Source organism: Sinocyclocheilus grahami, unplaced genomic scaffold (genome assembly GCF_001515645.1).
Source record: "Sinocyclocheilus grahami isolate Dianchi unplaced genomic scaffold, SAMN03320097.WGS_v1.1 scaffold57.1, whole genome shotgun sequence".
NCBI classification, from domain to species: Eukaryota; Metazoa; Chordata; class Actinopteri; order Cypriniformes; family Cyprinidae; genus Sinocyclocheilus; species Sinocyclocheilus grahami.
In genome coordinates, this window is record NW_015505236.1 from 853,348 (window position 1) to 868,030 (window position 14,683).

At 38.2% G+C, this 14,683-nt stretch overlaps 1 protein-coding gene across 1 annotated transcript; it reads right to left on the reverse strand.

The window, feature by feature from the left end:
* Nucleotides 1–193: 193 nt before the first annotated feature.
* Nucleotides 194–13,288, reverse strand: LOC107584097 (aconitate hydratase, mitochondrial-like). The gene is made up of 17 exons (XM_016270526.1): nt 13,216–13,288; nt 12,017–12,159; nt 11,561–11,819; nt 11,295–11,387; nt 9,357–9,515; nt 9,094–9,244; nt 7,157–7,261; nt 6,976–7,067; nt 6,785–6,890; nt 6,514–6,671; nt 6,321–6,394; nt 5,426–5,537; nt 5,040–5,318; nt 4,775–4,966; nt 3,844–3,976; nt 3,640–3,761; nt 194–1,391 (listed from the first exon to the last, which is right to left on the reverse strand). Exons 1-17 carry the CDS (start codon nt 13,249–13,251, stop codon nt 1,251–1,253), a joined length of 2,355 nt encoding a protein of 784 aa, XP_016126012.1. The 5' UTR covers nt 13,252–13,288; the 3' UTR covers nt 194–1,250.
* Nucleotides 13,289–14,683: the final 1,395 nt, after the last annotated feature.

Here is a 14,683-nt window from a genome sequence, read left to right on the forward strand (position 1 = left end):
ACTTATTTAAAATGACTTTTATTTTATAATCCACTGTGAACAATCAGCATTCATTTCCTCAATAACGGGAAAAAAGAATGAAAATAATGGGAGTTATAATCAAGAGGATGTGTTTGTGGGGTGTTGCAAGCAGCACGAAAACCATTATTCCTTTCACAGAGCTAAAAATACATCCAAGGCTGTATTTTATTTATTTTTTACATTTACTGCACTGGCTAGAATTCATATAACAGTAAAAGTTCATCTGATGAGGATGAATGTGTCGAGTCAGACAAAGCTAGTCATTTACCTCTCGGTATCTTGAGAGCAGCTGCTATAGTGAGCTGATCAGGGGGATTGATGTCATTGCTTTGACATGGGTATGGCTCGGTTTGAAAGGGGGAAAAATACAACCCTACAAAAAAGGGCACTCAAATATACAGGAAAAGTGCTCAAGAGATTGGAGGTCTGATTACTGATCCATTACTCAATAACGCATCCAAAACACTTAAGATAATGCACATTGGAGATTCTTTGCACATGTTTATAAATAAGCATTCCGTTTAAAACGTTTATAAACTTGACCTGTGGTGCACTCAGTACCAGACACTTTTGATAGTGGTGGTGTGATGTCAAGATCTGCCAGGGTCTTGAAGAACAGGCATAGACATGTCACTCTGACTCACAGTAAGAATAGCTACATGAACAATAACTGATCAAGTTTCAAGCTTGCGTGAATAAGAACAATTATTATGAATGGTTGATCATCTCTGCTAACAGAATCATGTGAAGTAAAAGAATCCATTAATAAAGCTGATTACAGGACAGAAAATTCACAAGCAGCTCTCATTACAGTTCAGTGTCATATTACAAACAGCAGAAATTAATAATCAGCAGTTGCCTGAACACAGATATTTGGATGATTTTATGAATTAAAACTCCCACTAACAAGCATGCGCCTACCATTTTTTGTAGGCTAACTTTTTGTTTTTTTTTATGAACCATTCTGTAATACACACTGACCCAGCTTGTAATTTATAAGCATTACAGTTGCAAAACATAATACCTTTTATCTGCTCTGCAATGTATTATATAGCTTTGAACAGTATTGACATGACTCGTCTATGCAACACAGTTTTAAAATGTATTTTATGTATTGTGTATAATTCAGTTCATAATTACATGAGTATTTAAACCTTTCATACACATACCATATCCTCCTGTTTGAAGCATAACCCCTTCCTCTCCCAAATATGTATATTTTTAGCCAATCACGCACATTTCTGCAGCTCCTTCATTCTGTTGAGGGCGGAGCCAGCCTGGAACCACTCAATCTGGGTTTCGTTGAAGGTGTGGTTCAACTCAATGGTTTCTGAGCTCCCATCACTGTGCTTGATGACGGCCTTTAGGGGCTAACGGAACAATAAAATTAAATTATAATGGAAATTACCGGAAATATTAGGAAAGGTAATTACCAAGCAAACATCTTTAAAGGGGTTCTATTATGTTTTTTCACTTTTTGAATTTTAGTCTGTGTAGTGTGTATGTTTGGGCATAAAAAAAAAAAGATCTTCAAACTTACAAATCTCAAAGTCCACTCCAAAGGGAGATATTTTGTTTTAAAAAAAAATCAAATTTCAAGAACTACAACAGACGGCTCGTTTGGACTACAGCGTTTGTTTTCCGAGTTTTGTGATATCACAAAGCGGTCCATTAGAATATCATTAAAATAATTCCCGCCTGCGGAAATTCGAATGGTGGTCATGGTTAGAGCGCTTGGTTGAGTGCATCAGAAAAGACGACGAGGAAGAAGAAGTGCTGCTATAGAGTCAAGTTTTCGCAAGTTATTACACATGCACCTGAATAATTATGTATGTAAATATGTATGTTACAATTGCTGACAGTACAATACTGGACAATAATGTAATCTGCAGAATTTACACTTCAATTATGAGACTACAGAGTGTTTCCCATACACTGAGTGCGGGTGTTTTTATAGCACTGTATTTCTGAAGGAAACTGGCTGTCTTCAGAAAATTGGATGTCATTTTCATTTAATCTTGCATGCAATGTCTGATAAAGCAGTGTTTTTTTGAGCGGAGCGCTGCTTTGTGTACAGCCTTTACCAGGGAAACCTTGATCTCCACCACTCAGCGCTTCCTGCTGGCAGAGAATGAGTTTGCATATATATGCCACCTGGGAAACACTGGACTATGGTATAAATAAATTCACCTGTATAACAGTTTCACTGCAATTCATGTTATAATTAAATAACAATAAAAATAATACATATGCACTTATCTGTACATAGTAAATGCAGTTATTTTTAAGCGGTTGTTGACATCCTAAAACGTGATTTAGCCCAAAAAACAAAAAAACAAAACCAACAATAACGTTACTCTAATATGTCTTGCAATATCTGTGCATGCAAAGGTTCTGTGCGATCCTCTTGTTCAATATTCTCTGGGTCTGAATCCGGCTCAAATTGATATGGCAATATTGACGCCATCCTTAACTAAACCGGAGCAGATGGAACTTGCTGCTTTGGCAAGGGACGGGGCAGTACTGAAACACCGTCTAAGCTGTTCGCCAATCACAACGCACTGGGACAGCTAAACAATCACATCACATTTAGTTTTTCGGAAGGCGGACATTCATCAAACCCGGAACTAATCAAGCCGTTTGTGCCAGGCTGGGGAGAAAGGTATTTTAATAATGTAAATTATGTGAAAAATAATGCGTTTTTCGAACCACCAAGCATGAGAGCATGTTCTAGTACACCCCCAAAACAAATTCAAGACTTTGTAAAAGAGCATAATAGGACCCCTTTAAGTAAGTGTTCTTTTATTACTTTAATTTTTTAAGTAATTGAATTAGTTTACTTTCATGTCATGTGACCATTAACAAACATAAACTCATGACCATGAACGTGTGAAAAATTAATTTCTAAGGCCTCTAAAATATCAATATTATCAAAACTTTGAAAAATCTCTAGTACACGGTCAATCAGACAACAGGGGGCATATATAGTTTATACTAGTTTAGCAAGTAAAAGGCCTTTTAGAATAATTTTGAAAAATGTCCACATTTAGATCAAAGTATTTTTTGCTGTGAAATCAGGTTTTTGAGAAGCATTTATTTGCACATCTCATTGTATTTCACTGCATTATGTTTCGCCCCATAATGAAAAAATACAGACATAAAACTCGCTATTTAATTATCACCTTACTAAGCCATATTATTAAGAAATTCAAAGTGATAACTGATATTTTTATGCATATTATGCAAGTAGTCTGTTATATTGATAATTGATATACACTACAAGCCATCAGAATTTCATCTTACTTTTTGGTTATATAAATATCAGCAACTGCACCAAATTGCATATTTTTGCTCAGGTTGGGCCTCTGAATAACAATCAACCTTTTTAAGATTTTGTATAAAGGTTCAATAAACTATTCCACAGAAAAAAAAAAAATAGATAATTAGATTTTTTTTTCTGAATATTATTTAATATGTCAGACTTTACAGAGTTAAAGTAAATATTTTAGGTCAAAAGGGGTTTGGCTGACAAAAAAAAAAGTTTGGGAATCCCTGACTAACACAAACCAGGAAAGAGGTATATCAACTAGAATCATGAATTAACAGAATCATTCTTACCTTTCCAGGGGCAAGGCTCTTCAGCCCTACAATGGAGATTTTATCATCTGGGCAGATTTTGTCGTAATCAGCAGGGTTGGAGAAGGTGAGGGGCAGCAGGCCCTGTTTCTTCAAGTTAGTTTCTGTTGACAGACCAGACAGAAGAATTCAAATCAATTGCTAAATGATGCTTAGCTTTAAGGGGGAGGAATATTTCACACTCACCATGGATTCTAGCAAAGCTCTTCACAATAATGGCCCTCCCTCCTAAATGTCTGGGCTCCAGAGCAGCGTGCTCTCTGCTGGAACCCTCACCATAGTTTTCATCTCCCACAACTACCCATGAAACATTGTGCTTCTGCAAGTGGGATATTACAGGACATTCAGAAACCGTTAAGAATATAAATGCTTACAGTAGGCAGAACAAATCATGATACGGTAGAGCTGCACGATTAACCGAATGCGATTATTAGCGCATCTTGTCAGTAAAGCCGGTTCTGTAATCAGTAGTAAATCTCCATCCCACGCTTTCAGATGGAGCATCATTTTCTACACAGAGCTTCTCCGTGAACTACGGCTCTGTGTAGTAAATGCTGCTCCATCTGAAAGCACGTGAAAATACCACATTTAATAACATGTTTTAACTCCAAACTCACTTCATAACGTCAGTCAAGTGTTTGAAATAAATCCTTCTGTGAGATTATGTGGTTTCTTACATAGAATAAGGTACGCAACATATTTCATAGTATTCTAAGCAGTGATAAAGGCTATGCCGATTAGTATTTCATTATTATATACTTTGTTATAATGAAAATTATAATAATAAGAAGAAGAAGAACTCAGATAAACCATATATTGTCATAGTCGTGTGTTTATTAGTCACGTTGAATCAATGAAAGCAGTTAAATCTTCTGTTTATTCAGCTGCTGCTATAGGGATTTCCTGATTTCTTCTTCGGGGGTATTTGGAGTTTCCGCGCGAGAGCGCCCTCTGGCCTTCGGATGGAGATTCACTACTGATCACAGAACCGTGCTTCATTGACAAGATGCGCATGACTATCGCAGCTTTTGCCTAATCGTGATTGCGATTTATCATGCAGCCCTATGATATGATGCACAAAAACAAAGAATAGAAGGAGCGCTAAAACAGCTCTTACTTTGTAATGGCGGGCAACATCAGGAACACCACCAAACTCTCCAGTCAGAAGGTTGCGAATTTTATTGACGGCATCATTCTCAATATTAACGGCACCAATGAGCAGGTTATTGGAAATGTTATCAAGGTGGCCACGGAACTTCAGCCAAGGTCCGGCAGCGCTGATGTGGTCGGTGGTGCACTTTCCTTTCACCTGACAAATAGAGTTACATTATTCAGAGTTATATTGAAATCCCAAATTTCAAACATCTATGACTAAAACCTACCTTGATGAGCACTCGGAGGTCCTCAAGGTTGTTTCCACTCCATTTGTCGAAGGGCTCAAGCAGCTGCAGTCGGTTGCTCTGAGGGTTGACATCCACTTTCAGGTCTAACCCATCAGCTGGTGGGTGCTGGTAGGTGTCCTGACCTGGGTCAAAGTCACGGGCAGGAAGCTCATCTCCTGTGGGCGGCACCAGTTTAAACTTCTCTCCGTTGGGGGCTGTGAGGAAGTCAGTCTCAGGGTTGAACTTCAGTGTGCCTGCGATGGCAAGGGCTGTGACGATCTACAAGGCAAAAATTTATATGAAAAATCAATTTGCAAGATTGCAAAAAGGAAAGGGTTTTGGAAAAACATTCAGAGTGTGGCACATTTAAAAACAGGTCAAAGTACCTCTGGGGAAGTGACAAAAGCATGAGTGGCAGGGTTAGCATCGTTTCTGGCTGTAAAGTTTCTGTTGAATGACGTAACAATGGTGTTCTTTTCTCCCTTCTTAATGTCACGTCTGCAAGAAAGATTTAATTTGTTTATGATATGGCTTTATTACACAGTTCTTTGAATAACTTGATCCTGATTGGTCAATCATGGAATTGAGGTCAAATATTTTTGTATAAAACTGTACGACCGTTGTCCCAGGCCTATGATTCTGCTAGTTTCATGTCTCTCGTATGACTCTGCACCCTTTTTCTCTTCACACAAATCAATTTCATACCCAGTTAACCATTTATTGACTGGAAAAATGTCAGTTGTACATTTCAGTACAATTCTGACTGTACGTTTCCTTACACATTACAAAAACTTTGGGGTCAGTAGATTTTGAAAAAGGTATAATTTTGATAAATTCAACAAATTTCAACATTCTTGATGGATAAAAGAGACAGTACAGATGTTAAATTCAATTTTAAATCAATGCTGTTCTTTTGAATTTTCTAATATTTAAAGAAATTAAAGCATTACAGTTCCCACAGAAATATAACCAACACACTATCAATGATCATAATAGGAAATGTTTTTCAAGCACCATATCAGCATATTAGAATGATTTCTGAAGGATCAGGTGATACTGAAGACTGGAATAATGATGCTGAAAATACAGCTTTGCAACCACATGAATAAAGGGTTATTTTAAATTGTAATGATATTTCACAATATAACTGTTTTTATTGTATTTTGATCAAATAAATGCAGTCATAGCGAGCATTAAAAATACTTTTCAAAAACATTAAAGAAAATCTGCAATGTTGAATTAAGACCTTACAAAAACCATCTACAATGACAAATACTTTACCTGTCCCACTGACCGATGCAGGGTCCACAGGCATTAGCCAGGACAACCCCACCAACATCCCTCAACACTTTAGCCTGCAGACAAAGAAACGCATTCAATTATTCAATGCAGAACAATCAAGACATTTGGACCACAACACTGAACCACTGAATCTTGAATAATAAAATTCCAGGGCTCTCCAACTCAGACTCACAAAGCCATCTCGCTCGATTGTGGCACGAATCTGCTCGGACCCAGGGGTGACTGTGAACTGGGCTTTGCATTTGAGTCCTTTGTCAAGTGCTTGTTTGGCCAAGGAGGCAGCTCTGCCCATGTCCTCATAACTGGAGTTGGTGCAGCTTCCAATCAGACCTGTAATGTTCAGGTAGAGAGAGAGTGTTTATGAAAGGGAGCTGTTAAATTAATAATGACCATAAAAAGTCTATATACGACCATTAAAATTAAGTGGATGCTAAATTACTGACCAACTTTAACATCTAGGGGCCAGCCATTCTTCTCAGCAACGGAGCCGATGTCTGAAACAGGGTGAGCCAGGTCAGGAGTAAATGGGCCATTGATGTGAGGCTTCAGCTGTAAGGGAGTGTATTAATCATTAACACTTCATTGTAACTGTAAGATACATTCAGCTTGCTTACCCTAATTGACCTGCTCTTACCTCACTTAGATTAATTTCAATTATCTGGTCGTAATTACAACCCGAGTCAGGTACCAGCAGATCTTGGTTCTCATTTGCTAAAGCAGCGATTTCTGTAAAGGATAAATGAAGTGAGAGGTCAAACGTTTTTCAGCATGAGGTAAAAATTGTCCAATGATGGGAGTCTATCACTGCCGCTTACCTCCACGACCCGTCTTCTCCAAGTATGTCTTCATACGGTGGTTGAAAGGGAATACAGAAGTGGTAGCTCCAATTTCAGCACCCATATTACAGATGGTGGCCATTCCTGATTAGAAAAACCAAAAGAATTTTCAGTTTTTACAATGATTGACATAACACAAGCCGCTCACACACAATTTTAGCCTTGATTTTCCACATGATGACAGTTAATAGAGTCCAAAATTGGAGGCAGGTGAGTGATGATTGCTATGTTTGCATTATCTAAGACACATGAGATGAGAGTAGTGGCAATGCCAAGAGATATTAAGCAGATTAAATATTCAAACCTGTCAACTTTTTCAAATCCTGTTGGGTGAAATGTGTTTTGACTGAAACTGACATCCCTAACAACAGTGTAGCATTAAAAGAACAGCAATTTGAAAGTCAACTATACACTATATACAGTCACACTATAACTATAAACAGTTCAACTGGACTTTGCACAAGTGTTTCACAGATTTATAAGTGATTTTTAATCCCATCTGTATTCAACATGGCTGTTTTTTCTCACTAAAACTTACGAAGCAAATTATGTACTGTCAGCTAACTACCATCCTCTGAGAAATCTAATTCCATCTGGACAATAATGTCTGAAAACTTCTCATTCCTTATGACCTTCTTTGAATACCATAACTAAAGCTAAATTTATCATTGCACGCCCCGGTACACTGTAATTATGTATTTAGACCTTTCATTATGGATGTAGACTTTTAGTCTACTACAGTTGGTAGTTCAAGTACTGCTAGCATTGACCAAAATAAAGAAGGAAAGTTCAATCATAAAATAGCTCAAAATAGTCATTGCAGTAGCAGCTACAGGTGTGAAACTTAACTAACTTATTTAATTAATCACAATTTGTTTACATCAATGGGTTTTATTAGGGAAGCACTGATACCACTTTCTTCAGAACGAGTCCGATACTTAAATTTTTGGTACTCGCCGATATCGATACCTGTATTTTCACAGCATTTTTAAATATTGGGTACAGAAACAAAATAATAATAATAATAACATGAATCATGTTAGATGGCTTAATTTAGCAAAAAGATATTTCCTTCAGTTATTTCCACACTTAACACACCTGTTAAAATGTATTGTAAAAGCGTTTGTTACTTTCACTGTTCATTTCACATTAGAGCTGCTCCATTGCAGCAGCTCAATACTGTAATCACAATACTGGAACCACTCGTTATACATTATATGAGTACGCACATACTATGTTGGTGATGTAATTTGCGTCACACGCACTGTACTCGGACCCCTAATGGTTAGAGAGTCGGACTCGTAACCCAAAGGTTGCGGGTTCGAGTCTCGTACCGGCAGGGATTGTAGGTGGGGAATGTACAGCGCTCTCTCCCACCTTCAATACCCCGACTGAGACGAACCCCCAACTGCTCCCCGGGCGCAGCAGCAAAAATAGCTGCCCACTGCTCCGGGTGTGTGCTCACGGTGTGTGTGTGTGTGTTCACTGCTGTGTGTGTGCACTTTGGATGGGTTAAATGCAGAGAACTAATTCCAAGTATGGGTCACTTGTCACGTCACGTCACTCTAGTCAGAGCTCTGCTTATCAGCTCGCGCACATCCGCTATATATGGATACTGAATGTTTAACATTATATGAATTACTTACATGTACTTCATAGACATCCTTAATCTCTACTAACTCCATTCTACTCTCTGTTGTCTGTGTTTCTTTTTCTGGACACAGCTCTATTCACACGCTGTGTGGTATCAGCTTTTGGTATTGGGGCATTTTTACAAGTATGAGTACGAGCACAGGAGCGCAGTATCAGGCCTGATACCGATACCAGTATCCCTAGGTTTCATGATGCTGATATGAATGATGATGTGATGACATTATCATTTAACCATTCTAAATATTGCTTAAGCCAGTTTTCACCTGTGCAGGAGATAGAGTCCACACCAGGGCCGTGGTACTCCACAATGGCACCAGTGCCACCCTTCACAGTCAAAATACCAGCCACTTTAAGGATGACATCCTTTGGTGAGGTCCAACCAGCTAATGTGCCTGTCAATTTCACACCGATGACCTGGAAAAGAAGATACAACCTATAAACACTTCCAATTGCCTAACTTTAGATAGTTTAAAAAAAAAAAAAAAAAATACACAAATATATTCATAAAAACAAAATGTCAACTCACGTTTGGACACTTCAGCTCCCAGGGGATTCCTGCCATGACATCAACAGCATCAGCTCCACCAACTCCAATGCAGATGCAGCCCAGACCACCACCATTAGGGGTGTGAGAGTCTGTACCAATCAACATGACTCCAGGGTACGCGTAGTTCTCCAAGATAATCTGAGAAAAGATTTCTTTAAAAATCCATATTAAAAGGAAAATCTATTTTTACCCCAATGTAATATGACTGCCCTTATTGAGTTTTTAATTATTTAAATTATATAAAACACATAAATAATAATATTGCAATAATACTACTGCTACATAATATAATATAATTAGGGATGCTCCGATCCGCCTTTTTCGCTTCCGATACCTAGGATTCAGTATTGGCCGATACCGATTCCGATACCTAGGGTTCGGTATTGGCCGATACCGATTCCGATACCTAGGGTTCGGTATTGGCCGATACCGATTCCGATACCTAGGGTTCGGTATTGGCCGATACCGATTCCGATACCTAGGGTTCGGTATTGGCCGATACCGATTCCGATACCTAGGGTTCGGTATTGGCCGATACCGATTCCGATACCTAGGGTTCGGTATTGGCCGATACCGTTTGCGCATTAGTTCCGCCTACTACAGGAAAACCCGGCAGTTCTTAAAAGCTGAAGAATTCCAAAGGTAGGGTGACCATACGTGCCATTTTCCCAGGACGCGTCCTGGCCAGGATTTCTATATTGCCAAATAAAAAACCTACATATTTTAGGCAATATAGAAATCCTGGCCAGGACGCTTCCTGTGAAAATGGCATGTATGGTCACCCTACCAAAGGAACTGTTATTTTGACAGGAAAATACAACAAAGTCTATTGTTTACATGTAGCGCATCAATTCTGCATGTTATGTAAGACTCTCGCTCTTTGAGCATGTGAGAGAAAGCGACGGCGAGTCGTGTGCCTTCACACTAGAAACATTACGCCAAATACACAAACACAGGTGCGCTGCGCATCCATTCAGATGAACAGAAAAATATCACGGATCGCTTGACGGAGAGTGGAACTCTGAAGCGCTCAGTCAGAGTGTTCTGTGAGTGAAAATATATCTGTGCTAATCATATAGGCCTACTCAGCCTCCATCTCACACACTGGTGAGTAAAATCTGAGAATTTATTAGCAATTGGCTAATATTAGACAACATTTAGTCGCCCAGAGTGAAGATTTAGTCGCATATGCGAGTGATTTACTCACAATGTAGAGGGTTGACAATCTATGAGCATGAAGCGCTTCGTGTTAAAAACTGCAAAGCACAAAGGGAAGAGAAATTGATGCGTAGTGTATTATATCTGTGCAACAGTTATTGAGCCTTTCTTTTAACAGTTTTAAATTTCAGTTACTGTGCACGTTAAAAACAATTTATAGTCTTTTCTACGCCCATGTTTTGTTCTCACAGACACCTGGTAGCAAGTAACAAAACATTAAACTCCGGCAAGAAGATAAAGTCCTTTTTGCAAAATCATAGACATGTATTTACAAATCAAGTATAATGGGAACACAGAATGATCTTGGAGAGAGCTTTACCGAGCTGACTGCTGTAACCGAATGCAACCAGGGTTTAAAGGCTGAACGAATGACTGACAGCCACAGCAGAGAAAAGAGTTTGTGTGAACTTTAATGTAAGGACTTAAATATTCATATGTAGCTCACATTAAGCTATCGTATGGCTTCAGAAGTAACACAGAATAATTTGCACAATCGAGAGAGAAAAAAAGAAGAAGAAAATCTCAGATTTGGATCGGTTCTCTCTGCCCGATACGAGAAAAATTGCACTATTGGAGCCGATACCCGATATCGGATCGGCGCATCCCTAAATATAATATGCATTACAATAGTCATGGACCAAGCATCCAAAACAAAACCCATACCGGTTGACAAATAGTCAAAGGTTTTATCTCCAGTACCTGATGGATGATACCAGAGCCAGGTTTCCAAAAGCCAACACCATATTTAGCCCCAGCGCTAGCCAGGAAGTTGTAAACCTCATGATTCACTTCCTGGTTCACAGCAGAGAAAATGAATTAAATAATGCATCAGTGATGAATGAAAGTGACTTTTGTTCATACAGTACAAATGTCATCTTTAAGCTAAATTTGAGCCTAATGACACATATCCAGAACAATCACATGCGCATTGTACCCTTTCAACATCACTATATAGCATTGTTCACCTTTGCCCTCTGTAGATCCTGGGCTCCTCCGATCTGGGCCTCGATAAGATGGTCACAGTGGATGGTGGACGGCACTGCCACTTTTGGGAGTCCACTGCTGATGAACTGCAGCATGGCCATCTGTGCTGTTGCATCCTGCATAGCAACTCGATCGGGTCGCAGGCGCAAGTATGTGCGTCCTCGAACGATTTCCTGTCCAGCCGGGTCATCCAGATGGCCATAGACAATCTTTTCTGACAGAGTGAGTGGTCGGTTGAGTCTGGAGGATGCAATTTCACATGTAAACACTTGGGAAAAACACACAAGACTTACATTTTTAAAAACTAACCAAGCGCCAGAAAAAAGTTAAGAGTATATTTTGTCTGTAAGAATAAAACAAATAGCAACTGAGTCCCCCTAGATAAGCAGGGCAGAAGCAAATAATATTGAGTGTAAAATACTGTAATGCTATCTGACCTTTTGCGCACAATGTCAATATTTGAGCGAAGCTTGTCATAGTTGATGTAAGAGTTTGGCTCGAAGTGGCTCATAGCCACCTTGGCCTTTGCGTTGAGAGCTGCCGCCACATGAAAGCGTCGGGCTCCCTGACCCAGAGCGAGCTGAAATAAACAAACAGGGAATCATTACACAAAGGACTTGGAACACAAACTGAGAAATCACATAGTAAACAACTATTATAAACAGGGTACCAATACCTTTGACCTAATTTCCATTATTTTTCCTTTTAAATTTTTTATAGACATTGCTCTCTCAGTGAGAAAATTACATTGGATTAAATACTTTTGAGCACAGCATAAATAGAATAATCTATATTTTCTAGAAAGCAGTTTATGACTAATGGGGAGTTGTCTTCAGCTCTGGAAATGAGTTGTAAAATTCCCTAATATTTTCAGTTTCCATGTGACAGTGAGAGCACTGTATATTATCAGTTATTTAAATACATTTGAGTTGATATACACAGCAATTAAACGCATGTAGTCAATCCTGACCAAGAAACTGTCATTCCTGTGATGCCTTATAATAAAACCATGACAGCATCAAGGTTATCTCCTGAATTGTACTGCCTACATGTTTTATAAGCTCATATATATATATACGAAAAAGACATCAATATGGATTACAAGTGTAATTCATAATGTGAAATCACAGCTGCTCAATATGATCAAACCTCAGGTGTGAAGCTAATACGATAATTCTGAAATACATAAAATAACGCGATATAGCCAAAACATTAACATTCGTTTTATATACCGCGTTGTCGTGCAAGCAGCGGTGTTGTTAATATAACGTTACATCGCCAGCGCCGTTATAACCTTGTGTTCACCTTGCGACTAAAACTAAACAGCCAGACACGAAAAATCCACAATAGCTGAATCGATAAAACTGCTCCAAGTATTTATGCTTTCGTGCTTTGGCTGTCCTGTATTATACAGCTGGAAATAAAGAGTATACGCAGCGGCGCAAACGCGTCTGCTATGACATCCTTGGCCACAATGACCTGTGAACACTTCGTGTGCAGATTCAGCACGAAAACAATCAGTTCACTCAATCTGTGCACTTCAGTCTGTCAAGCACAGCTATGAAAGGCCTTAATTAACGAATTAGCAAATGCAAACCATGCGTGTTGGCAATATAAACTGTCAGTTCAGCTGTACCTGAAGCCGGGCGGCGGTTAAGCAGTAGGTCGCCATTTTGTTCACTGACAAAGATGTGACGCTAGAACATAACGTGCGGGTAAAAGAACTCATGGTCTTGGAAGGATGTTGAAATATTTGGATCTAATTGTGTCTAGTTTTGAAAGACCAGCAATTTAAGATGTTCATAGTTTTTTCCTCAGTATTTTCTAACACAAAATATGTCAACAGACAGGGAGAATACATTAGTGGTCAGTTCTAGTAATATATTGTCCAGGTGTTCATCTCTTGCTTTTAGGACCTTGTCTAAAATTACACGAACATTTCTACATTTCTATTTATGTGCCAACTTGTTTGTTTAACATAACATAAAAGCAATACAATAGCAGGCAACATAATCTTTATACAATATACATTTATTTAAAATGATTAAAAATACATAAAGTAAATCTTAGTTAACACATTTGGTCTCAAATATACTTGCAAGGGGGGGGGGGGGGTATTTTTTATTTTGTATTTTTTTAATCTATTTATTTATTTATTTATTTGTATCGTCTACCGCAAGTCGCAAACATTTAATACAAGGCACATTTGTCACTTATGGTCATGTTGTACTGCGTCCAGTAGGTGACAGTAAAATGCTGCGCAGCCTTCAATCCAAAATATCAGAAGAAGAAAGTTCGGCGTTCATACCTAAAGCATTGTTCAAAATGTGACCCAGGCCCATCCAGTCCAGTTGGTGGCGGTAATACACCAGTCAGTTAGGTTGCCAACCGCCAATAAACACCAAAAAAGAAGAAGAAGAAGAAGACCCAGGCCCATTAAACCAGTTATAATGGTAAAAAAAATTTAAATGCTGATTAAATAAGCTTTCCATTGATGTATGGTTTGTTAGGATAGGACAATATTTGGCAGAGATACAACTATTTGAAAATCTGGAATCTTGAGGGTGCAAAAAAATCAAAATAGGCCTGTTGAGAAAATTGCCTTTAAAGTTGTCCAAATGAAGCTCTTAGCAATGCATATTACTAATCAAAAATTAAGTAATTAAAATTAAGTTTTGATATATTTACGGTAGGAAATTTACGAAATATCTTCATGGAACATGATCTTTACTTAATATCCTAATGATTTTTGGCATAAAAGAAAAATCGATCATTTTGACCCATACAATGTTTTTTTGGCTATTGCTACAAATATACCCCAGCGACTTAAGACTGGTTTTGTGCTCCAGGGTCACAAATATGTGAAATAAAGAAGAATATCAACAAAATACAAAATGCACATATGTAAAAAATAAAATAAAAACCGTAAAGAAAATACTAAGTACTGGGCCTATGTAACATTTGATTAGTTACATAAACTTGAAAAGCTTTATAGTTTCTATACTTTTTATAAATGTATTGTTTTATGTTGTCATGTCTTGTGAATATAAAACTTTGCCAAAATAATGAAAAGAATATAGTTTAGCTTTTCAGCGAAAAAAAAG

Coding starts and splice junctions, on each gene's coding strand:
- LOC107584097 (XM_016270526.1), bottom strand. CDS start 13,251: ATGGCGACCTACTGCTTAACCGCCGCCCGGCTTCAG. Junction 7,262..9,093: donor GGACTCTATCTCCTGCACAG/GTGAAAACTGGC, acceptor TTTTCTAATCAG/GAATGGCCACCATCTGTAAT. Junction 5,538..6,320: donor TGCATCGGTCAGTGGGACAG/GTAAAGTATTTG, acceptor TCTTTCTTGCAG/ACGTGACATTAAGAAGGGAG.